The following is a 26169-nucleotide window of genomic DNA, read 5'->3' on the forward strand; positions in this document are numbered from 1 at the left end:
AGTAACTCGAGGTGACGTTTTGGTGGTGGTCGAGGCATTGGGGGGCAGTTTTACATGCACAGTCAGAGGTTTGAACATTAGTGAAGCTTTGATGTGATTTGGAGTGAGGAAAGGTACACAAAAATGAGATTTGTACATTGTACTCTCAACCTAGCTTGATGCACTCTCTACCCAGCTGCTGTGAGTTTTCACTTACAAATTGTTGTGGCTTTACAAAGAGATATGTCTGCAATTGTTTTGGGGAAAACAGGAGAATAACAGGAGAATGGCCTTGCGGGAGCTGTAGACACTTCTCAGCAATTTCAGCAAATATGTTGATGTTGGTTTTTTCACTAGCATCATATTTTGTAGTGTGGCATACCTCTGGGTTAGCCAGTAGATGTCCCTAGCATCTCAGTAGCCAGCCAGAAATCACATAACAGTTCAGCATCTCCTCCAGAGACTGCCTGAGTGAGTGGATCTTTCTTATAAGCAGGGACTAAGACTGAAAGAGGTGTGCCATTTGAGTTCAGCTTTTGAGGCGTGAGGAGCTCCTGGTGTGTTTATTTGAGAGTGAGGCCTATTCTCCCCACAGCTCTATAGTTTTTGGAGACTATTCCTTCCTGGGTACTGTCTGTCTGGAGTTTGGTCTCATTTTAGAAGAAGAGATTTTGTTAAGATTTTTGCTATTTTTTGAGAGAAGGTATTGGAGTAGAAGCCTGATCATTTTGGTGAAGGCAGTTCCCCTGATCCGGATGCCAGGATATGGAAGCCCTAACAGAATCCTGTCTAGGAGAGAGACAGACCTGCAGGATAATGACTCCACTTCAGAGAAGAGCTATTTTGGCTGTGAGAGACTTATACTATTTTTGGTTTGGCAGGAGGTTTTTTTTGTTCACCCCTCCTTGCCTGAAGCTGGGCTGGAAGAGCACAGTTCAGAACTTTACCATCAGACCCCTCCTTCAGGGAGGTCCAATAACTATCAGGAAGAAGATGAAGAAATCTGAAGACCCTCAACAGGATCTTCAATCCTGAGGAACTCGGGCACAGGCTGGGTCTGTGGACTCAGGTAGGATTTTTCTATGTTCTAGCAGAGTAGCATTTTCCCCCAGTTACTTGACTCTTATTCACTCGGTGCAGGAGTGGTAAGATCTTGCTTAAGGAATCTGAGCCAAAGACACTTCCACAGCAGGAAGTATGCAATCAGCTGCAATTTCATTTATTCATAATTGGATATTGAGTTATTGTTTGAAGAATCAGTAAACTATTATTTGAGCACCCGGTTCTGTGTCCAGTGAATTTGTCCCTGCAGCACCTCAGCATCACAGAATACAGAGGGAATTACACACAAGGTTTTGAGTAAAGCGCAGCACCACCTGGGTCATAAGCATCAGTTTCCTCCCAATGAAAGGACCCATACCTTGGGGGATAAAGGAGAGGATTGAAGAAAACCAGTGTAGACAGCCCCTTGTCCAATGAAATACATAACATAGCAGAACCAAAACTGACTGCTACATCATCTCCCCTTTCTCGTCCCTTCCCCCCCCCTCCCCCCAAGCAGCATCTTCCCTGACTTTCTTTCACTTCTCCTCCAGGACTCTGCAGCTGTCCTCTCTTTTCCACCCTCCCCCAGCAGCGTCTCCCCTCCCTCTCTTCTCCTTTCCTCAAGCAGGCCTCAACTCGCTTCTCTTTCTTTACTCTGCTAGGTACCTTCCTCCTTTCTACTCCTATGACGGAGACTCTGGCGTGGGCTTTTCTCTTCTGCTGGTGACGCTTCAGTGTGGGTTTTCCTCTTCTGCTGACAATACCTGTGATGAACCAGTGCGTGCTCCCCTCTTCTGCTGGCGATGCGCTCACTTGGGATCCATTGTTCACTCCGTGACAATGTGGCCTTGATTTCCGTCTGCTGGCAGTGCTCTGGCATGAGATCTCTTCTTCTGCTGTCAATGTTGGTGATGTTCCAGCACGGATTCCCCTTTTCTGCTAGTGATGCTCTGGCCTAGATTCTCCCCTTCTGCTGGCGACAGCTGGCATGTGAAGGAGTGGGATATGTGCTAAAGCCCTGAGTTGCTGTAAGAATCCCTTCCCTTATTTAAGAGCAATGAACCTGATCCCCGCAATTCTCAGGCTGATTAGAAGAATGAGGTTAACTCCTTACACTGCTATTTGGTTCAACTCTGTCACATTATGATATCATCAGTCAATGAGTAGCTTTGTGACATTGGTCATTACTGCATTCAAGAAGAAATATATTAAGTCAATCCAAGAAAAATGTATCACATTATATTATGATTGTTTTTTGTTTGTTAACCTTTATTTCCAGCATTCAGGTGGACTAATGTAGCAACCACACTATTTTATCCATGACTGGCTAAACCCCAAATAAAAAACACAGTTTGTCTTCTTTGAAGTTGATCTAATAACTGAAAATAATGGCACAGAGAAAGCAGCTTGGAGATGTCAGGTCACAGAGGAAACCAATCATGCAGCAAAACATCAAACTTCTGCTGGCACAGATGAGAGAAATGAAAGGTTCATTTATTCAAAACGTCACTGAAAATTTTCAGATATATTCCGTACACCCTTGATGGCATATAGGATGTAAATGTTCCAAAAACAGAGGTTCATCTGTAATAAATCATAAGTTGCCAGAGTCTTTTGGAAAGTTTTATCCACAAAACTTTTATTCTTGACAGCAGTACTTCAAGAATGAGGGAGTTGTCGGTACGCTGTCACATACCCTCCCCTCAGCTAGGCCTTCTCAGGTCGAGCATCCAGACGTGCCCAGGGCACACTCTGGCTCTGTCTTAAATGCCTCTTCCCTTCAGCGCTATTGTCCCCAACACGCATGGATTGTCTCTATAAGGTTGCAAAATGGGGGTAATCATGACCCAGGCACAGAAGCTCGGGGAGGACATGGCTTGTTCGGTGGCGGTTGTCAAGAGGACATGGAAAGAGGAACACTTCTGTTTGACCCCATGTATACATGTCAATGTCTCCATTTTCTTATAGTTAATGTGTCCTTGACAAAGTAAATCTGGCAAATGAGTGTTTTGCTAAAGCCAGAATCTACCAAGGCCTGGGTAGAGGCTCCTTCCAGTTCCACCTGGATTATAAAGTCCTTAAGTCATGCACGTGGGACACCCACAAAATTGCAGTTTTGGAGCCTTGACAACTTGTGATCCCAAGCATATTCCCATGTGTCATTAACATTCTGGGACTCTGTCCCCTTTCCTTGGTCCTTCTCCTGTTGTTCCACTAATTTGCGTTTGCACTCCAGGTCATCAAGCCAAGGACACTGTTCTTTTGCATGACCTTATGTTTTACAGAAAGAACACTCCCAATGGGCCAGTCGCGTTTTTGCCCTACCAGGTTCACTTAAATACTCTTCAGTTACTGGCTGCCTATATGGGCAGTGGTCTTCTTCATGCCCATTCTCTGCACAAAGAGCACAAAAAGAGAGGGTCTGCAAGACCCCATTTCTGGATTGTTCCTGTCTCTCCAGAGTCCCCTTTTTTTTTTGGCTTGCGAGTCGTCACTGCTTCAGAGTGTTATTTTGTAGTATGTGTACTTCATCTTTGGGTGTTGGTTGGGTCACCAAGACATAGACAAGCTTCAGCCATACCAACAGTCCTTTGCCAAGTGTTCTTTCTGTCCACAGTTAAAACCTGTGGATGAGATTGGCATCTGAAAGGTGGGTACGGAGACTGTGCCCCCCTTCCTCGGAGGTTTGTTGCCGAGGTCCTCTAGCCTCTGTCCTACACCAGGGAATGGTTATGGGTTGCCTATGTGCCTTATGCCGGCGGGCATTGATTGTGCCTAGTGGAAGGCTTCCACCACTTCCAGGGCTCTTTCAAGGTGAGCCCGGTGTGCTGGCAGACCCAGTTCTGCATGGGCTGGTCTAGACCATTTAGGAAATACTCGAGGAGTATCTGATGGGCTACTTCCAGTCCCGACTTTCCTCCAGCTAGAGCCACTTCTTTTTTTGTTATTAACGTTTTATTGGATTTTGAAAACATTACAATGCTTTGACAGCCAAAATATAATAACTAACTAGTTACATAAGTAAGCGTTTCAGCTGGAGCCACTTCTAACTGGCATCTTTCAATTGGTGAAAGATGTTTCTGGGGCTCTCCGCAGGCCGTAGGGCTGCTCGACAGAACTGCTGCCAGTAATGTTCTGGGGAGTATCCAGCTCTCTGTAGTATAGCGGCTTTGATGTCCTGATAGAAAGCCCTCCCACCTGGATTGGCTGCCTGCAAGCCACTTGACTCTTGCTGGTGAGAAAATTCACCAAGTAAGTTGTCCAGCTAGTCTCCAGCCAGGCCGATAGGTCTTTTCAAAGTTTTTCAGAAAGACTTCTGGGTCCTCTCCTGCCTTCATCTTAAACAGGATATGTGAAGGGGAGGGTGCTTGAGGTATTCTGGACAGAGCCAATTGCAGGGCCTCACTAGCTGAGTTAAGACTACGCTTTGTTAAACAGCAGGGGTTGCAAAACCAATTATCTATTTGTGTTTGCAGAGCATTCTGAGGCTGTTGCTGACTGGTGGCCAGGACCTGGATTAATTGATGTATTTTATCTACCTTTGGGGCCAGCTCCTAAATGGAGAAAACAAAAAACACCTGCTGGCCTGTCTGGCCCTGTCTTACTACATGATCCCTGACTGTACAGGTGGGGATAGTCCCCTTGGCTTACTGTAATAGAATTTGAAGTCTGAAGGCCCCTGGAAAGAAAATCTCTTTTTTCTTGGGTGGCTGTGGGTTTTTTACTTGTACTTCCTGCTTAAGCAAAAATAAAAATCCCACTGATGACACCAAATGAACTATATTTGTGCTTGCTGCAGCCTCAGGAATAGCCCAGGAACACCACAAGACTTGACTAGCCCAGTTCTGGTGCAAGTATTTATTTACAGTGCTTCACACTTACAGAAACAAAATAGTGGCTCACCTTGCATCAGGCACAATTGTCAGGTAAACATACTCCATACAGATATACCAGGAGATCCTGCCAGCTCTCTGGGGCCTCCTCCAGCTTTCTAGGCCTGGGTACTTATGGTATGGTGAAGGGAACCTCCCTTCAGCCAGAATCCCTTGTGGTGTTCTGCCTTAAGGAGGACTGAGTTAGAAACCTGAACTGGGCTCCTTAAGGTAGAATGAGGGAATTGTTGGTACATTCCATCACAAGGTCCAAGGGTTATTCTTTCCCAAAAATAAAAAGAAAAGAAAAAGAGGAGCAGAAACAAAACCATCCTGCTTCCTGAAAAGTTTAACTAAAAATTCACATCCTAAGATAGTGTCTCTGGGTTTTATAGAAACAGGGCATTACCACTGCACAACCCACATGGAGGAGCTGCAACACACAGGATATGCCTGATGTCTCCCTAAGCTGATGGTATATTCCTCTTACTAGAGCCCCAGTATGGCTGAACATGTAGGAATAATTATAAATTACCACCAAGGGGGGAGAGCGTGAGGTGAAAACTGCTTCTATCTACTCGGGTTGCCTCTTTGGTCTCTGTGGGATTTCCCTCCTATATTGTCATTCAAGTGCCAAACCTGCCTATAAGACCTGTAACTCAGCAGCACACTGTTGGGGAAAGGGTGAGGTGAAGACCACAATTAGCCCTGTTTCCACTTACTCAGGCTGCTTGTTTGGTCTCCATGGGACTTCCCACCTGTGATGTCACTCAAGCTCCAGACCTGCCTATAAGACCTGTGATTAGGGGGGTGTGCTGTTAGGGAGAGCATGAGATGAAGAGTACGACTGGCCCTGTTTTCACCTATTTGGGCTGCCTCTTTGGTCTTTGCAGGATTTCCCTCCTTTAACACCACTCAAGCATTGGACCTGCCCTATTAGGCCTGCAATTTAGTGAGGCACAGCTCCTGGTGTACTGAAGCTGCATGCCAAAGGGAAGCATCCCTAGGTCCAAGTTGCTGAAGTCCCTTTCATGTTTTTGCTGTTAAATCTACAAGATGGGAAAGAAGAGGAACGGAGTCTTTCAGACTCGCCCATCGAACCTATTGTTTCTTCTACCATTCTCAAACCATTCTTGAGGATTTTAACTTTGTGAAATGACAAGGTACTATAACAGGACTCTTTGACCTTGACAGGTTATCTTTTGCTTCTGTTGAGAATTCTGTCTCCCTGAATTCTGATTATCGGATTCCTCCGTTGGTGGGTGCTGAAGCTTGTACAGATCTTGGAAGTGGCACTATGTTGAATTTATCTCCCGTTGGTTCTTTTCAAGATAGGGAGGTTTCTGCATTAGAGGGGCCTGTTGTGGATCCTTCAAAGGCCTCAGGGGTAATTGGTCATCTTGCTTTAGTTAAGCCTGCTGTTGTTACTCCAGACACACTATGGTCAGCTTTTGTAGTTTTCAAGAAAACAATGTCTGTTAGAATTGATGAAGTCTTATCTTCATTGGGTGATCTTTCTGTTTAAGTCAATATGCATTCCCAGCAAATTAAGCAGCAAGAGAGGAAATTAGTTCAAATTGAGGAGCAATATAAAGCTTTACATGAATGTGATTTAGCATTCATTAAATCAATCAGATATTACATCATAAGTTAAAAAATGTGGATACATCTATTTATTTATTTATTTGTTTGTTTGTTTTTTCTATACTGGTGTTCGATTTTGCATATCGCATCGGTTTACAATCAACATGAGTGATGCAGGAAATCAAGTGTTTTCTTTTGTCAGATACAATAAAACATCTGTAACAGGTTCATGGATGAACATTTGTGAAAGGTAAATGGATACAAAGACAAAGGAACGTTCAACAATCGTTAATGGCGCAGAACTTATATCTTACAATAAACCTCTATGATTGAAGAGAAGGTTACCAAATAACAAGGGTAAAGGAAATGTATGACATGGCAGAATAGCGCAGAAATTATATCTTATACTAAACCTTTACGGATACAAAGAGAATGGAACATTCAATAATCGTTAATGGCACAGAAATTATATCTTATAATAAATCTTGATGAAAAGGTTACCAAATTATATCTTATAATAAATTTATGTGATTGATGAAAAGGTTATCAGATAACAAGTGTAAATAACATGTATGTCATGGCAGTATACAGGGAACTAATGAGTTGGTATGGGCAGGTGTTCCTCTTGTCGATTACAAAGTGGCATATAGTGTGGATAAACAGCTGTAAAAAATCTAATGGGAGGTTATTGTTGCAGGAGGTAATGGACAGATTTTCAGTGGCTGTGGGGGTTAGGGTTTGGTGTAGGATTCAGTCACATTATTGCAGCGAAGGCTTTGTGAAATAGCCAGGTTTTAATTTTTTTCTTGAAAAATTGAGTTGATGGCTCTGTTCTGAGTTCAATAGGGAGTTTGTTCCATAAGGTGGGTCCGGCGAGTGAAAGTGTTCGTTCTTTTGGGAAGTCCAATTGGTGATTCCTTAATTTCCCTAAAAGTTCTTTATTGTCTCCATTAGAAATGCTGAGGAAATTTTATATGGAATTACTGAAAGTTCCCAAAGAGTCCATTCCTTCAATTTCAAAATTACATTACTCGCCTATTTATGGAAAGGTGTTTCAAGGCTCGCCTGTGAAACCTAAGGAGGTCCCTGCTAATTTGAACCTTACAGGTTTCTTAGAACAATCTCAGGGAGAGCTTTTGGATAGAGCTACTCGTTTGGTCTGTTTTGCCCTAGAGCCAGATAAGCAATGGATGTTGAAGATTTCTTTTCATTTAAAGGATACTATATTTTTGGGTCAAAAAAATTGCAATATCCCTGATGTTGCTGGGGAAATGCAGCAAAGAAGAAAGATTTATTTTATTTATTTATTTGTTTTTCTATACCGACATTCAATTCAGTTTACATGGTAACTCATGGGATAATTTCAACAGGTCATATTATCTTTACATCGTAACATGGTAACTCATGGGATAATTTGACAACAGGCCATATTATCTTTATGTTGTAGCAGCATATTATCTTTACATGTGTCTTTCCAAAAAACAGAGTCCTTGCTTAAGGTGCTGTTTTCTTATTGCAATTCCCATGTAAATATTCTGTTACGTTGGATGGTTAAAATATACCTTCTTTGATCTAAAACCAATTAGAAGGATTTTTACAGAATAGGACTCTTTCTGTTCTGTAAGCAGTGTCGGAAACCTAGTTGTAATAGAAACCTTTTTTTCTTTGTTCTTTCTCCCCAAGTTGTGGTCTAATTAATGGAAGATTATAACTGTGAATTTTTTATTAATATTGTTTCTTATTATGCAATGTTGTATAATTAATCATCATTTTCTTGTCTCAAGGAAATTCTTGAGTTGTATTATTTTGAAAAATCAGAATAAGCGATTCTATAATAAATTGCCATCAGTTCTTCATGGTCCCATCAGTGTCTCCTCATAAAATTCTGCCCTTGGTTAACTGTCTATTTAGATAGCCACCTATTGTTAACAATACATTTAGCTTCCAAGGCATGACATTTCTGATTTCCAGATGACATCTCCCTTCCTGCTATTCTAAGATTAAGCAAGTTTGGGAAAAGTAAACATTTTTTGGGTGGTGCAGTTCCATTTGAAATGTCAAAGTCTCTAGATTCTATAACTTTCACAGCATCATGATAGGTCACACTCAAAAGAGACTCTTTTCTTTTTTTTTCTTTAGTGAATAAGCAAAATCCACTCAATTGAAATGACAGGCAGGAAGATACTGTTTTGTGGTTATCTGATTTCAGTAGCGGTTGTTTTCCCATTTCGTAAACCTTACAATTTAATTTAGAAATTAAATTTTTCCTTTTAAACTAAAACTATTATAATAACAATTTATATGAATTTTTTTCATAGGGGATGCTGGAGATAAAGGAGAGAAAGGAGCTCCAGGAAGGGCTGGTAGAGTTGGCCCACAAGGAGAAAAAGGTGATGTTTACAGAAAATCAAGTCAGCAATGTTCTTAAGCTAATAGGCCCATTTATAAATATGTTGTGAAAACTTATAGTTGACACAATTTCATTCAAACAAAGGAGAAGTCTAATAAATAAATGTCAAAAAGAAAAGACCTACCTCCTATATTATGAGAAACTACTAATGAATTCAATTAAAGAATTGTTTGTAAAATGTCTTAAAGCTTTTCAGAGGTCTTGTTAACATTTTGTAGAAGTCAGCGAAGAATCATTCCAGGGCTTTGTTTGTGAAATTGTACAGGAGTCATTGAGAGACCAGTCTTACATATGATGATATGATCATTTTGAAAAGACACTGTCCACTTTTATTCAAATTCTGTGAACAATTGTAGATAAGTATTGACTTGTTGCTTGCCACTTGAAAAGGATATAACATAAATCATGATAATGGAAAATGAATGCTGAAACTGTTTTTTTTTTAGCGTACAGACAGGTGAATCCAAAAACCAGTGGGTTATGTACCTCTACCAGCAGATGGAGATGGAGCAAAGCTGATATCACAGTATATACACCCCTGCAGTGACATTAGTCTGCCAGTGTGCTCTGTCTCCAGCAGATGGTGGACGTGCATCTCCCTACTGGGGATTGCTTTAAAATTTTGAAGGAGAAAAAAAGAGGAAAATTAATTCGCCCTGCTTTCCTGTGGTGATACCATATAGTCCTTCCCTCAGTTGAGAATTCCTGAGGTGATTTCTGTGGTCCCTCAGATGAGTGCCTTGGTCTGGTAGCTGGTTTTTCAACTGGTGTGGACTTAACTGTAAAAAAAAACAAAAACAGCTGAAAGGCAAGTGGGTGCAGGAAGCCGAGTGCAGCGGTGAAGGTCTATGCCCTCTCCCCTCACAGCAAGAGACCAACTTTGTACTCAGCAGGGGATGGGCTAAACTCAGGTAAAGGGTATTGTAAAAAAAAAAAAAAAAAGAGAGAACACAGAGAAGGGGAGTTGAGTAGGCATTTCTCACCCCCCTCCTGGTCTTTGTGCTCGGTGCATGATTTTACGGACATTTCCACCTCTTGTGGAGTTCTGGGGATGGGGGCAGCCTGGTGGGTTGAGCAGCCCTTGTGGCTAGGCCTTGCTCCAAGGCTCTGCTGGTTTATTGTGTGGTAGGCTGCGGCAGCGTTTTTGTGTGTTTTTTCTGCGCTACAGACTTCCCTTTGCAGTTCTGGAGGATTGTGCTAGTGCGCTTGACTTTGTGGCCTATTATGCGTTTAGTTGAGCGCTTAGTTGGGTGCCTAGCTAGGCACCTAGTTAGGCATATAAGAGCGCCTACCAAATGCCCATTTGTTGATGCATGCACATGCATTTTTTTGGGCACACACACTTTTTTGGGCACACGCACATGCTCGTGTCTTTTTTGCATGCATTGTCTAAGCCTCCTGAGGGAGCTGAGATTGGGCACTTATATAGACACAGTGTTGTCAGGCACCTGTTAGGTGTATGACAGGCTATGACGCCCATAGGGAAGAAACCAAAGTGCCTTGCCCTATGTATTGCTTGTCATATTCGGGCATCTCAACCTGGCACTCCCTGGAATTTGTGTCAGTGCTGTTTGGAGGATCAGGGAAAATTACCTCCTACTAAGCCTGGTTCTTCCTAGCCTAGTGTGGGAATGGAAAAAGAGTTGCCTGAAGGGTCACCTGATTTTGGTGCTCCCCTAACTGGTTCTTCAGCGGGGGAAGGTAGTTCAGTGGGCACAGGTAGGTTGGCCCCTGGTTTTTGTATGGATCCTTCTGCCTTTTCTTGGGTACAATTTTTTTCAAGGACTGCAATCCTTCTTTCAGGCACAGTCCCAGGCCCCAGCCAATCTTATCAACTCAGGATCATAAGTGGTGAAATCCCACACGCCTGGTGCTGCGGATAAGCGCCGGGATACACCTGGATCTGGCCTTCCTGATAGGGACCCAGATAACAGGGATGATAAGACCGATCCTTACTCCCTGGAGGATGGGGAAATTTCTCCGGGATTGGAGCCATGTAGAACTATATTGAGGTTCTTTCATTGCGATGAGTTATTGGCTCTGATTTCCCAGACATTAAAGATGCTGGGAATACCTGGGGCTGACTCTGTGTCTGAGTCAAAGAAGGATCCTATTTTGATTACCTTACATAAAGAATCATGCTTCTTCCCTATTATGGGAGCCATTCAAGAATTGATTTATCTTGAATGGGGCACCCCAGAAGCTGATTTTAAAGGGGGACAAGTCTTGGATGGACTGTAGCCCTTGGATCCAGCTGTGAGAGAACTCTTACAGTGTGGTCCTATCTTCAGGTGCTCAGATTGATGGCGGCAACCTTGGAGGTGGTACTGAGGGTGACGGCACATATGCATCCTCTTCAACACACTCTGCTGTCTCGTTGGAGCCCACAGTCTCAAGACTATTTGATTTGACTTCACTTGCCGATGGAGGTCTGCTCTCATCTACAGTGGTGGTTAAAGAAAGGGGATTTCCCTAAGATCACCAGACTGGCTAGAACTCACAACAGATCCGAGCCTCTAGGGTTGGGGATCTCACTTTTATGGTTAAGCGGTGTTTGGGTGAATTCTCGGGTACTGTGGCAGATGACCACGCCCACGGGGAGGAGCCCTGTGAGGCGCCACAGTACTGGGCTAAATGCAGGACGCACAAACACAAAATGAGTTCTTTATTTATTCAGCTTGAAGTATACCACCAGAGGTGGCAGTAGTCCCCGTTGGTAAAGGGGAATTCCGGTGTAGGTCTCCCAGTAAGGCAGTACTGTGGATGAGATAGACTGAGAGTTAGATTACTCACTAGATGGTTGCTGTAGGTATGCGATTCCACCAGGTTGAAGAACTTGGTAGCAGCACCGAGGCAGGGAGAGCAGGCCCTTGAGGAGCGAGTACCTGATCCCTGTAAGGCACCTGAAATAAAGCAGAGGGCCACCAAGGAGCGGGTACCCAGGTTAACAATTACCCCGAAGGGCAGAGAGAGAGCTTCCAGTGGCAGCACGGAAGCGGCAGAGTAGCTTAGACCGGCCAAGACCAAGTCCTTGCTAACTCAATGAGCTAGCAACATAGTACAGGCTATATACCTGGATGGCATGACGTCAGTAGAGGGGAACGCCCCCCAGGTTCGTGCCATTGCTGGAATAAAGACGTGGGTGGCTTGCGCGCGTGCACCCTAGTAGGCCCTTGGGAGGAGCATGGCGGGAAGCAGCACCATAGCCGTTCCGGGGATGCCGAAGAGGTTGGCTTGTAGATGCGGCAGAAGCCATTTTCCCTAGGGATGCGGGAGGAGCTGTGAACAAGGTGAGGCAAACGGGGCGAAGCCGTCTAGCACTGATGGACGCAACACTCTCTGTTAGGGGCTGATGGTGCAAGGGTGCTGGAATGCAGAAGAGTATCTCTGGAACATCAATTGGCTGGAAGCCTGTGAGGTCTGGTTGGCATGCTTGAAGTTCAGCGACAGGTTGCAGGGTTGAGTGGTCCACATAATGTCGGACAATGTAACGACAGTGGCATATATCAGTTGCCATCAGTGTCATGGCACTCAAGACTTAAGTTGCTTTTTCTTCTTTCTCCTTGATCCTTTCCAAGCTCCTTATACTTTGTGCACTTCTATTTCTCCCTCTGTCCTTATGTTCTGTTTCCTTATCTGATGTTTGCTTTCTCTAGATATCCGTACTTTTATATTATCTTTTATTCTGATTTTGTTTTATGTTTTGCTATCATAGCGACCCTCGACCTTCTTCACTCCCTTCCTTTTTTCTATTTATACTGTTTTATAGTATTCTTGCTGTCAACTCATTCCTTTGTCATTCTTTCATTTTTACTCTCTTATTTTTCATCATTATCTTTCTTGTAACATTGACTTCTTTCTTTTTCTTCCTGACAATTCTTTTCATCTTTGCTGTCCTTAGCATTTTGATTTTTTTTGTATCCTTTAATCTCACTTCCTTCTCTCCACCCAAATTCAACGTCTTGCTCCATTCATCCACTAGACACCCATCTCTATCTCTCCTTTGCCCATCACTATTTTTTCTCATTGTTTCCCATTTCCTCCATATTCTCTCCATATCTCATCTTTTACCTTCTGACCAATATACTGCCCCTTATCCCAATTCTTTCCCTCTTAATTTAATTCATTATTTATTTCTTACATTGATGAACCTGCCTCTCCAATGAAGGGCTCTAGGTGGTTATCCCCATCTGTCCTTTAAAGGTTCCCTTTCACCTCTTACTCACCCAACCTCTCCCTTCCCTCAAATCATATTTTTCTCTCCCTTCACTTCATCTTTTCTACTTCATTTTCATCTGCCTACTGCATCTTTTCTTTTTTTTATTACTTATCTCCCACTGTCAGATTTCTCTAGCATACTTGCATTTCTTCCATTCATGTCAGGTCATTTTCTCCAGTACTAAGCTGTGTGCTTTCATTTCCTCTCCCCGTTTACTGCCTATCCATGGCTTTATTTCCTGTTCTCTCTCGTTTCTTCCCTTTTAAGCTCTTGGTTCAACCATGTGACTACATGAAAAATATTTACTTTTGAAGAACAATATTGAGAAAAAGTGGGGATGTTGCTTCATCCCCTTTCATCCCGATATTAGTAAGGGACTCTTCTATTTTCTGCATCTTCACTTTTATTAAGATACATTGTGATATTTAGCAATTGAATCTATCTGCAGTTACAATTTCTACTTGAACAAAAACATGCTAAACAGTATATCAGTCACTCTGTAAAATTTGCAGGACACTTGAATTGTGTTTCCCTTTTGAAGCTTTAATATGTAGCCTTTATGATCTTGTCCTGTCTCTGTGAACTAGTTCAGGTACAGAAAGTATCTCCTGTGGCTGGGAGGACCACAGACAGCTTCCTTCAGTTTCCTTGAATGTTGTTTTTTTTTCTCAGGGGCAGTTGGAGACAAAGGACCAAAGGGCAGCATGGGTCGCCATGGAAAAATTGGTCCCATCGGTTCAAAAGGTAGTTTCTCATTGACAGAATTATCAAGGGGTGGTTTTAGTGAACATATCACTGGGTTGTCTTTGAGAAATGTCAGATTTCCACAGTGAAATAATTGTTTTTGACTTAAGTTATACTAGTGGTACTCAGCTATAAACCTTGTGGCCCCCAAATAGGTCTGGTTTTCAACAAGACTGAAATACAAAAATACAGGAATGGAACTATAAGTCATGCATGAAGGCATAGCTAACCTTATAGCTGTACATGATCCACATTATTATGGGCCACCTAAGGGCAATCAACCTCCTGTAACGGGGCAAAGGTGCCTAGATAATGGACTCGCTGGCCTCGGCTGCCTAGGGGGCCTTCTCTGCTAGAGCATCAAGGTTAAAAGTAAGTGGATTGGACAACTGGGGTGGGGGAGCATGGTAGGAAGCTGAAAAATATTTTCCTGAACAAGGGGAAGGGCTACCTCAGGCTTACTTACAATTTGTTGGGTTTTTTTACACTTTGGCTGCAAAATCCTGCAGTGGGGGGTGGATGGGAAGGGGGTGTTCCAATAGAATCCCATCAATTTGTTTTTTGATCAATAATTTGTAATTAGCAAAGTACAACAATGAATACAATAACAGTAAAGTGAAATAGAGTATAACCAGATGGAAAACAGCTACAAAAGTTGTCCCCCCCCCAAAAGAATTTGATCAAATGATGGAAATTTGGGCGGATTATGTGCACTCTCCCCCATCGATTTTTACACTCTGCCAGAGGAGTTTGTTTTGGAGCCTTATGGCTCCTTTAAGGCCTGAACCTGGGAGCATTAGGACATGTGTTAACTTCCTGATACTCCCAGGGAAAGTTAGCTGCACCTCTTGAGCTGTAGCTAACTTTCAGTTAAAAAACACGGCTTGTGAATTTTAAGGCAAGCCGTGTTATTTGACTTGAATACAGTTTTATAAGCAATGAACTAATTTACATGCATTTGCATGCAAATCAGCTCATTTTCATACCTAAATGGTGCCAGTTTTTTTAAGGGGTGAATATCATGCAGAATTTGAAATGTCATGAGTTATTTCTACATGAAGACATTTACAACATGGTAAAGCCTTCCTACAGCTTAGTAAATGGCCCTCTTAGATTGTAAACCCTCTAGGGACAGGGAAATACCTATAGTACCTGAATGTAATCTGCTTTGAAGTGGCTGATCAGCCACAAAAGGCAAAATATAAATTGAAAAACATAAATTAAATTACAATTATCTCTCCATATTTAAGTGGACTTACATGGCAACCATGTTACATCATGTATTATCATCTACTATGTAACATTTGGCAGGTTGCGGGACAGCCCTGAGACCATCCCAACACCATAGACAGCCCTGCGACCATCCCGACACCATATTGTCTTCTGTATGGCGTGGATGCTGGCACTTACACACAGGCCCATAGGCTCAGGCATGCATGCTCTCATCCTTGATATGGGCCACACGGTGGGAAACCCTCATTGGCGCATCTGGATGACATCATGGGAAGTTGGTCTTGTTGGCCCCCACAATATATCCTGCTTAATCAAGTATTATTATTATCCTCCCCCTTTATTCAAAGTCTCACCCATGTGAAAAGATGCAACTGAGCTGGTGGGCAGTGTAGGCCTGGAGGGTCCATTGTATCTAAATCACTGTCATCTCCTCGGTGCTGCTTCCACTCTGCTGAAAGATCCCTGCCAACTCTAGGGTCCATGCCCTCCTGGGGATCTGACTCCACCTCTTAGTCTGTTGCTAGGGTCCACACCCTCCTGGGGGACCCAACTCCTCCTGCTGGGGCCCATGCCCTCCTGGAAACTCAACTGTACCTCTGGACCTGCCACTGGGTCCCCTGCCCTCCTGGGGACCAACTGCCTTCCAGGCTATTATTGGGGTCTATGCCCTCCTGGGGGACCCATGGGCACATTTCTGAAGCCACACTGCTGTGGTTTATTTCTTCTGCCTGCACAGTTCCCACCCCACATGGACACGTCATTAAAACTACTTTCAGCCTTGAATGCAAGGTAAGGCAGCTGTGGCAGGAGTGTTTTGGCGGGACAGTTTTTGCCATCCGAAAATTTTGATAACTGAGGTGGTTGCCTCACCCTGCCTAATGATGGAACCATTCCAGCTGACAATTCCATTATATGATGTTTCCAGATTTTTTGAAAAGACATTACTGATTTATAATTTTTTTGTGGCTCTATCAAGAGATTGATATAATACCAAATATCATCAGCCAGTACCATGGGTCTGCAGTTTTCCGACTCCATCATACTTAATTCTACAGTATACTACAGCCAATTATCATGGAAAATAAACACAGCCAGCAAGCAGCTTCTTCATTCAGGAGACAAAGGTTTTGGCACCATGGGGATAAACATTTTGTGAGACTCACCCCAATATCCAGGGACAACCATGGAGGACTTAAAATATGAGGATTTATTAGAGTCTGGACAACTATGATGATTTCATATTAGGTGTTCAAGTACAAAACCAGTTACTTGGCTAGAAACAGACCAAGCAGCACCCTACAACAGTCAGTTTTCACACCATATGGATGTCTTCTTCAGAGCAACAAATACTATCACTCAAGTCTATAAACAATGTGGTTATTTTTTTTTTTAATGTGTTGAATGCTAATGACTCTGTATATGAATTGCAAAAGCTGTGTTTGCAATTTTTATTTTTAGGTGGAAAGGGAGACAGTGGGGATGTTGGACCACGTGGCCCGGATGGAGAACCAGGTAGAAAAAATGTTTTATAAGCATTATGAAAGATAGCACTTGCACACTGTACAATGCATTCTTTATTTTATACATTTTAAAGCATGGAGGTACTAACATAATTTTTTGCCACAGAGAGAAGTTTTTACCAGTGGCATATGATTGGATATGCTTAGATTATAAGGGTGTAAACTGTGAGCAGGTAGAAAAGTTTCAACAAATTCTGCCCATGTGGTCTTCAAGAATCACACTATACTGATGCCCCTTGCTGGAGATGGCAAAGTGTCTTTGAGGGGCTACCACCTCGATCTTAATCATATGGAAAGATGACAAATATTATCCTTATTCTTCTCATATGAAAAATATCATTGAAGAGTATGATTATTTGGTAGCATAATTTCCACCAAACATGACTGCATTAGAAGAGGCACATTCTAGTCTGACTCCCCTGCTTCTACACTACGTTACAATTAATAGGGTTTTAAGTCTACCTGGGACTATCCTGTTCTCAGGGGTTCTCCTGGGTCCTGGTGGTGTTTTCTCGCTCCCTCACAGTGACATTAGGTCACTAGGCACAGATAGGGTTTGGCATTCTGGGTGACATTGAAACCTGGCTGAAGAATATGTGCTCTGTTGTGGCTCCCCTTTTGAAGTTAGGAGCATCTTTCTCTTCTTGCAAATCATTGGGAAAAGGAAAACTCCCCATTTGAAGTGCTGAAAGTATCAGAAACTCCAGCAAAATACAAATACTTTGGGCAATCCTGATAGAGAAGAACAAAGGAAAGAAAATAGGGAGGTCAATATTCAAACCTAGCCATTTAAGTAACTCAGGCCTGGATTTACTAACATCGCTGGGCTCTCTGAATCCCACGGTACAGGGGGGTGGGGGGGGGGCGGTCCTGCGATAGCCGGCAGCGATCGCACCTCCGCGGTGCGATCACTGCTGGCGTCGCACCGAATAACTACATCATAAAAGGTGTAGTTATTTGGCAGGAAATAGGCAGCGATACGGAAGCTTACCGTTTCGCCGCCAGCACTGTCTTCGCGGCGTCCGCCCTGGTGCCACCCCGACTCCTCCTCTTCCTGTCTTGACACCACCCACATTTAGGGATCGCGTGCGATTGCTTTAGTAAATGACTTCCTTAGTTGAATTTAATTTATCTGGCTAAGTTATGAGGTATATTCAGCGGCATGGCTAAGCTGCTGAATATATGTGTATATGTGCACACTTAGCCGTGTAAGTAAAATACGGCTAAGTTTAGAACTGCTATTGATCAGGTCTAACTTAGTTGCATAACTTATGTGGCTAAGACTCAATATCAGTAGTTAGCCGCATAACTTATACAGCTAACTCGCTCCGCCCCGATCTTCCCCACTACACGCCCACAAGTTATACGGCTAACGTTTTAGCCATATAAGGGACTTATGCAGCTAAATGGCAGCCGCTGAACTTAGGGGCATATTCAGTGACTGCTACTTAGCTGCACAAGTCCTGTTATTGCGGTTAAATCGCGCTGAACACTTTTTGAATATTGACCTCTTAGAAAATAGAATGAAAAAAAAAAGAACAGAGAAGGGAAGGTGAGCTGAAATGGAAAAAGGAAAGAAATAATGAAAAAGAGCAGAGAAAAATAAGCAAAAAAAGATGCACAGAGAAAACATTGGAAAAATATTTTTATTTAGAGAGGAAAATATTAAAACTAAAGCAACTACCTGCCAGTGAAGATTTTAAAGGCTTGCACAGTCTATGCACATGATTGCAGTGGGTTGCAATTCTGAGACTTTCATCATTTATGATGACCTTTGATTCTTGAAAATGTTATCCCCACCACTCCCTTCAGTTTTTGATTCACATGTCATACATCCTAGAATTGTCGCTGGCACGTTTTCATGCAGGTGAATTTTCTCAATTTTTGCTCTTCCTTGATTCATCTTTTGAGGTGCTTTGACTTCTATCTGCACTCTGCACACTTGTGTCTAACAGAGCATCAATTCAGTTACCAAAACAATGTGTTTTCTTTTACTGATAGAACCTAAAAATATAGCTGCATAAAAATGTGCTAGCGGCTTTACTAAGGTGTAAAATAGTTGGCTATTCTAGTGAGATTTTCAAGAGTTTTCAGACTTTTATGGAGACCACAACACACCCCAGCCTTGGAACTAAAAAAAGAATGTTAAATGCAGCAGAGCATTGTAATAGAAAACGTGTATGCATTTACTTTCCATAGCTGAGGTCACCAAGATAAACCAGTACAAAAAAAAATACAGTTGGGTTTCAGGCTGGGGACCGATGCATTTCTGGCTAGTTTGTTACATGGTAAGTAATTGTGGATATAATCCTGTATCTGCAGGGATTCCCTGTGAATGTGGCCAGATAAGAAAGGCTATTGGTGAAATGGACATCCATGTGACACAGCTGACAACTGAGTTGAAATTTATAAAAAATGGTATGTATGCACATGAACTACATCTTGGTTGTATTTCATTCACATTGTCTCATAGTATGATTTCTTTTTATCTTGCTATGATTTTGTGTTAAGACTTCTGTTTGTATTTTTGTGATGTATACTAAGTTGGTTTATAGAAATGCAAGTGCTCACTTTTCAGCACTGCCCTCCCCCGCAGTTGTTGCTGGCGTGCGTGAGACGGATAGTAAGATATATCTGCTGGTGAAAGAAGAGAAGAAATACATTGATGCCCAATCCTACTGCCAAGGACGAGGAGGAACGCTGAGCATGCCCAAGGATGAGACGACCAATAGTCTGATTGCTTCTTATATCAATCAAGCAGCCCTTACAAGAGTTTTCATTGGAATTAATGACCTGGAGAAAGAGGGTCAGTTTGCATATTCAGACCGATCACCTATGCAGACCTTTAACAAGTGGCGCAGCGGAGAACCTAATAATGCTTATGACGAGGAAGACTGTGTGGAAATGGTAGCCTCAGGCGGATGGAATGACGTCTCCTGTCACTTGACAATGTATTTCATTTGTGAATTTGACAAAGAAAATGTGTGAATAATTCTTAAACTTCTAACTCAAACTCTTATTTTGTTGGTCACCTTCTGTAATTCAGCTTGCCCATATATTATACCAGAGTTGTACAGATGTAAATAGGATTATGATATTATAAATATTCATGCTTAACTTTCTGAAGGGTTAAGACAGTAGTATGGCTTCAAACTGAACACAGTGTTATTTGTCTTTGGGGCATGGAATGTTTTAAGGCATTTGGACAGAAAGAGAGAGAGAGCAGTCAACAGAGGTCCGCAGAGTATCCGCAGAAGGTATACTTACAAAAAAATGTTGCTCTAATGTCAGTGAGACTATCCCAGTATTTTCAGTGGAAAAAAAACTTTGTAATCAAACTGGAGTAACATTTTGATAAGCTGGTGCAAGGTGTTCTAGGTTTGACTGTTGAACATACTGAGACCTCACAGCATATTCTGATGAAAGAAGAGGAAAACACATTAAAATAGATTTTGCAAAATAGTATTCCCCATTGACGTTCCAACTTTAAAAGTGTATAAAATATTTGTATTTACACGTACTTATATCCCTGTAACAAATTAATTGGGATTTTGTTGCACTTGTCCAAGGGTAAGATTTCAAAAGCCCTCAAAACAAAGCTATTTGCAGCTCAGCTCTAATGGTACCATGGTGAAACACATTTTTTTCCTCCTAGCTGATATCAGGATTTCTTTTTCTGCACCGTTTTCATACACTGCAGTAAGCGTGTTTGGTGCCAGCAGTCCGAGCATGTGATGATTTGCTCTGTCTTTGGAGGATGGAGCTTGTTAATGCTGTTACTATTGCCTTCCAAAACTAAAATATAATTTGCTTTCCGGGTCAGCTGGGGCTGAGGATTTTACAGAGGCAACATTCACAGTCCCTAGGAGGGGCGAGGGATTCGCAGTCATTGCACAACAGTGGCAGCTGCTGGCCAGACATGGGTTGCATGCATATTAGTTTCTGAAGGGACTCGTGCGAGGACTGCCACTGCAATGGCTGGGATTTTATATGAGAGGGGAAAACCCCTGGGTAGTTGTGAATAAAAGCTCATGCTGCCATGGCAGCAGTGAAAGCCAATTCCAACTGAGCTGGAAGCCAGCAGAAGAAAATTGCCAATGCAAGAAAAAACTTAAAATTATATTACAAGCATATAGGGAGATAAGCAGCCAAAAGACAGAAAAGAATGAGGATTTTCCTTTGAGCAACAAACACTAGTTATTTCCTACAAAAGATCAGTGCACCTATTTAGCTTTATTTCTTCCTCTTATTCCTATTCTCCTGTTTTATTTCTGTATTATTCTGTTTCATTTCTTTACATACAAACTGTCCAGGAGAACCCATGACAAGCTACAGTATTTATCTATTTATTTTAACTTATTAACCACCTTCCCAACAAGTGGCCATACATAACCAATCACAAATCCACATATATGTAAAAAATAAAGATATAGCGCTGTGTCCTCTAAAATGCAATAGAAACCTTCAGCGATGGGCTGCTGTAATTCGCAAGAAGCTCACTTAAAAGTGATTTAAGTCAGAGCTGAAATCCTTATCAAGCCACAGCAAATCCATTGATCAACTGTAAATTACTACCATACTTCAGTGGCTGGCACTGTTTGACAAACATAAAACAATTTTATATGCAAAGGGCACAACTAAAGAAAACATCTTTTAATGCCAAGTTGAGGAAAGAGATAGAAATATGTAGTCTCACCATTTCCCATGAAAACGTGACTAGAAAATGCTCAGGATAAACACATAAACTGCAGCCATCTGTACAATATGTGCAGATAGCGGGACGGTCTCCTGACCAATCTGTCACTTACGGGGTGTTTTAGTGTGCCCTTGGGCCTCAGCCCGACCCCAGATGGATCCAGGACCAGACCAAGGGTTGCCTGCGTGTTCCACCATGGCAGAACACAGTCTTACCCTCCGCCAGGCCTGCAAGCTCCCAAGGCCAACAACAGGATGATGTTGGAATGTAAATGGTCCTCCGACCATTCCGAGTCCTTTCGGACCTGCCGCATGGAACGGCATGGAGCAGCAGGCCTGGCCTGAGGATGAGGGCAGACGGGCCTTGACATGAAGATGTGACACTATGATGAAGGTGAAGACATGACACCAGGACTATGGAAGACATAACATCAGGGCTGATGCGAAGACATCATGGACCAATGGTCGATGCGACGGCATCCCGGACCAGGGTCGATGTGATGACATCAGGAACAAAACTCTGAAGTGCAGACATGACGAGGAACTTGAAATCCAAACAAGACAAGACGCAGGGCAGGAGGACATTGGCACCGACTCACAGGGCGCCCTACTCAGTCCACCCGCGGGACTGGTCGCGGACCACCCTGTCCCATTGCGCACCCTACACAGCCCGAGGAGGCTGGTCACGGACCACGCTGGGAGCGGGACAAGTGCAGGAAGGATCCAGTCGAGGTGGGACTCCGACGACAAAGCCTATGTCATCCGAAGCACCAACACGGCTGGCAGGACGAGACTGCTCAGGAGCTCAGGACACCAGTCCACCTGCAGGCCTCTCCAACCCGGGAAATACATCGTTCGAGGGAGCAGGACCGACAGGACCAGAAGGCTCAGGAGCGCAGACATGAACACCAAAGAGGGCAGGACACCAAGAGGCAAAACATCAGGAGACGAACACCAGGACACCTGGACGAGGACCTCAGGCACGAAGACATGGCATGACGAGGAACAGATGAAACAAGTAACTCCATGGAGAAGATCGAAGACCTGATGGAGCTCTGGCAGGCAGGAGCCTCCAGAGTGAAGTAACTCCAATGTAAGGCGAAGACTGAAGTGATGAAGCAGCCCTTTATAGGGCTGGAGCAGGAAGTCCACTCCCTAGGTGGGGCCAGCACACTTCCTGTGTCTGGTCCTTTAAATCCAGAAGAGAGGCGCGGCCGTGTGCCTAGAAGGAGCAGGAAGCTGGCTGTGCAGGACCGTGGACAGCGGCCTGCACAGCGTCGACGTTGGGAGGAAGCAGGCTGGCCTGAGAAGCAGGCCCGATAACGGCAGCGGCTCCAGCCGCTGCAGGAGGCCCCAGGGGCGGCTCCAGCCGCTACTCCAGCCCGGGGATGCGGCCTCCTGCCGCAAAGATGATGGATGACGTTGGCGGCGGCTTCCAGCTGCGAAGAAGGCAGGCAAGGGTCTGCGACTCCTGCCGCATGAAGAGGAATATCCGGGGTGGCCTCCAGGCCGCGTAGGAAACTCAAGACCGCGCTCCGGCCGTGCTGAAGAGCCTGACGGTGGCGTCCATGCCGCGTCGGGTGAAGCATGGGGTGAGTGCCTGCTCGCAGGGGGACCCGCGGGCAACTATTCATAACACAATCACAGTGCTCGCCTCTCAAATTGTCTTACCTCATGTTCTATAAAGACATTTAGGGACCAATTCACTATGTGGAGCTAAGTCTGGGAAGGTTACTATGGATATAAAAGCCACCATGCCCTTCCTCCCCGGTATAAAGCCAAATCCCCCATTCTGGATTTCCTTTGATATAACATCAGATACTCCCCACCTTTTCCATGTAAAAGCACATCCCCCCTCCTTGGGTACTAGCATCCCTCGTGCACCTTCTCTTCCCTTCACCCATGGTAGGAGAATACAGAAATGTTTAGCAGTCCTGAAACCTTGCATCTTTAAATATTCAATGGTCTTATAAAGGCATCATCTCTAAGCAATTTCCTTGTTGTTTTTTTTAACAACCCTTTCATTTGTGGTACATTGTGCACTAGAGGCTGGTAAAGGTGAGAGAGAGAGAGAGAGAGAGAGAGAGAGAGAGAGAGAGAGAGAGAGAGAGAGAGAGAGAGAGAGAGAGAGAGAGAGAGAGAGAGAGAGAGAGACTTGCTACAATGTCTACTCCCTAGACAGGTATTTGTATCCCTATGAGAGGCCCACCTAGTAACTCGAGGTGGGGATTAGGTATGAGTGTAGGGGGTTGGGGGCCGCTTTCACATTCAACATGAGACGTACAAACAGAACAGTGGTCTCTTGTGAAGATTTGATGGCCTTCGGAGTAAGGAAACTCACTCCAAGATGAGATTTGGGGCAATGTTCTCTCAAACTAGCTTGATGGACACTCTACCTGGGCAACAACAAGCTAGTTTGAAAGAACATTGCCCAAATCTCATCTTGGAGTGAGTTTCCTTACTCCGAAGGCCATCAAATATTCACAAGAGACTACTGTTCTGTTCGTACGTCTCATGTTGAATGTGAAAGCGGCCCCCAACCCCCTACACTCATATCTAATCCCCACCTCGAGTTACTAGGTGGGCCTCTCATAGGGATACAAATACCTGTCTAGGGAGTAGACATTGTAGCAAGTCTCTTTCTCTCTCTCTCTCTCTCACATATATACTGAAACAGGCTGTTTTATCGTGCACCGCGAAGATGTTTTTGCACATCGCGGCACGCGAAGTTTCCCCGCTGCACGAAAAAAGCCTCATTTGCATGGGAAACACCCCTTAATGCGATATTGGAAAATGAGGCCCTTAATTTGTGGGAGGTAAATACGGTCCCTCTAAAACTATTATAGCCCTCCAACAGTCTTCACATTTTCTATGATTTTTCTGCCGACTTTGACTATGGCTACCACAGTGGGCTCAATAAAAACTCAAAATGTCTCTGACTAATAAACAGCACAATGGAGAAGAGGTAAAACTTTTTCAGAGTGACTGATGCCTCTGAAAAAGGGAAATCAAAACATTATTCAGTAATTTTCCACTAAACAAATCTTATGATCTTTGTACGTATAAACAAATATTTCTAGTACTGTTGTCTAGTTCTGTTATTTCCACCTATTCCCAATAGAATATATTCCAAAAGTCACAAATTATGAAACAAAACAATACTTTTATAAATTATTTGAGTAGATGTGCAGAATATAAAAGGAGTAGATATAAGATGCAGAATATACAGTAAAAGGAATCTGTGAAGCTATCTGAGCACTTATTCTAATGATATATATAAATATATATTTTTAAAAAAAGGTCTTCTGTTTGCTTTCACATTTATTTTCCATGTGTATTGTAGTGCCTCAAATGTACATCACTTAGATGGTATTACAAATTGTGCTATATCAAATAAATTAAACTCTTCCTAAGATGGGTAAGCCCTAATATGCAGGTTTGATTCTTGGACTCAGCTTCCTCTCCTTGGACTGGTAGAGACTTGAGATACTGCAGAGACCACAAGGGTGTTGGACTATGGTTGATGAACATGAAGGATTCCTTAGAGGAAAGGAACTTCCGGAAGTATCAGATTTTCTATACCAGGCTCCATAGTTGCTTGGGTACAACTGAAATGAAAGAGAAGTCCTGGCATGGAAACCGAAAAAATCTGATACCATAAATCTCCTTTGATTAAAATGAGCACAGAAAAAGGTTTTGCTAGCATAACTCAGCAAGATAAATATACAATTTAAAATAAGAATACATTTTTGATAGACACAGAAATTCTATTTAATATTTAAAATATTAAAATGGAAATTCATAAATATTAAAATGTACGAAATTATAACTGGAACCTCAATAAACTGAGAATAGCAGCAGTTACCATAGACCAAAGATCAATACATGGCAGCTGTACACAGCTGGGTAAGTACAAATATGCAGGGCCCAAAGACTTTCCTGCACACATTGAGGTATTTTGAAAGTTGCGCGCATGCGTCCATGTGCACGTGCTTCCCGGCGCACACACATGGATGTGGTGATTTTATAACATGCGCACGCTGACACGCACATGTTATAAAATTGTTGGGTCGTGCACACATGCGTGCCAGATGTTGTCATCTGCACGTACGTGTGTGTGGCACGCGAAAGGGGGGAACATTAATGCCAACTTCCCGCGGCGATGCATCCCGGCCTTCCCCAGTTTCCTCCCAGTCCCTTCCAAATAAGGAGCAGACTGGGAGGGAACTTCCCTACCCCCTACCCTAACCTCCCTTCCCCTCTCCTCCCCACCCCTAAATCCAATTTTTTTTTTGTTACCTTTGTTGAGCAACTTACTTCAGCTCCCGAGCTGAAGTAAGTTGTGTGCGCTGGCAGCTGTCCGGTGTGCGAGGCTCCGGGACAGCGAACAATGGTGCTGTCCCGGCCCACCCCCGCTCCTCCCTGTGCATACCGGCCTTTACGTGCATGGCTGGGCCTCTTGGAAGATTCGGCCAGTGCGCGTAAGGCCCGGCCACGTGCCTAAAGGTCGGAATTTACGCGCGCCGGGCATTTAAAATCTGCCCGAATGTTTTTATCACGGCAAAATAGGAACAGACTTTTATTTCAGGTGTGCAAGGTGCTAGGCTATAGTCAAGTTTTACTCCGCAAGTATGTGATAACTGGAATAGCAGAGAATGACCAGAGATCTGGATCTGACATGAGGATTGATGGACATTAGTTGCTAATGAGGATTGAGAACTCCTTCAATGTCTGCATATCTCGGTTGAGATTCCCTTTAACCCTGTGCCAGAAGAAAGAGAAGAAAGACAGTTGTTGTTGGTGACTCCCTTTTAATGTGGGACCCATCTGTAGATCAGACCTGCTGTCTAAGGCAGAGCTCACCAAATC

General features: G+C 43.4%; 1 protein-coding gene across 2 annotated transcripts in view; it reads left to right on the forward strand.

Moving 5' to 3' along the window:
• The window catches only part of COLEC11 (collectin subfamily member 11), a 61232-nt gene extending 39698 nt beyond the window's left edge, over positions 1 to 21534 (forward strand). Inside the window, exons 3-7 of one of the 2 annotated variants that reach the window (XM_029595803.1) lie at positions 8798 to 8869; positions 13781 to 13852; positions 16544 to 16597; positions 18928 to 19023; positions 19184 to 21534. In XM_029595803.1, coding sequence (XP_029451663.1) covers positions 8798 to 8869; positions 13781 to 13852; positions 16544 to 16597; positions 18928 to 19023; positions 19184 to 19593 — 704 coding nt within the window. In that variant the 3' untranslated portion in view covers positions 19594 to 21534. The remainder of the gene's footprint in view (positions 1 to 8797; positions 8870 to 13780; positions 13853 to 16543; positions 16598 to 18927; positions 19024 to 19183) is intronic. The other variant, XM_029595804.1, reaches the window with a different exon arrangement.
• Positions 21535 to 26169: the final 4635 nt, after the last annotated feature.

Source organism: Rhinatrema bivittatum, chromosome 3, assembly GCF_901001135.1.
Source record: "Rhinatrema bivittatum chromosome 3, aRhiBiv1.1, whole genome shotgun sequence".
In the NCBI taxonomy this organism is placed as follows: domain Eukaryota; kingdom Metazoa; phylum Chordata; class Amphibia; order Gymnophiona; family Rhinatrematidae; genus Rhinatrema; species Rhinatrema bivittatum.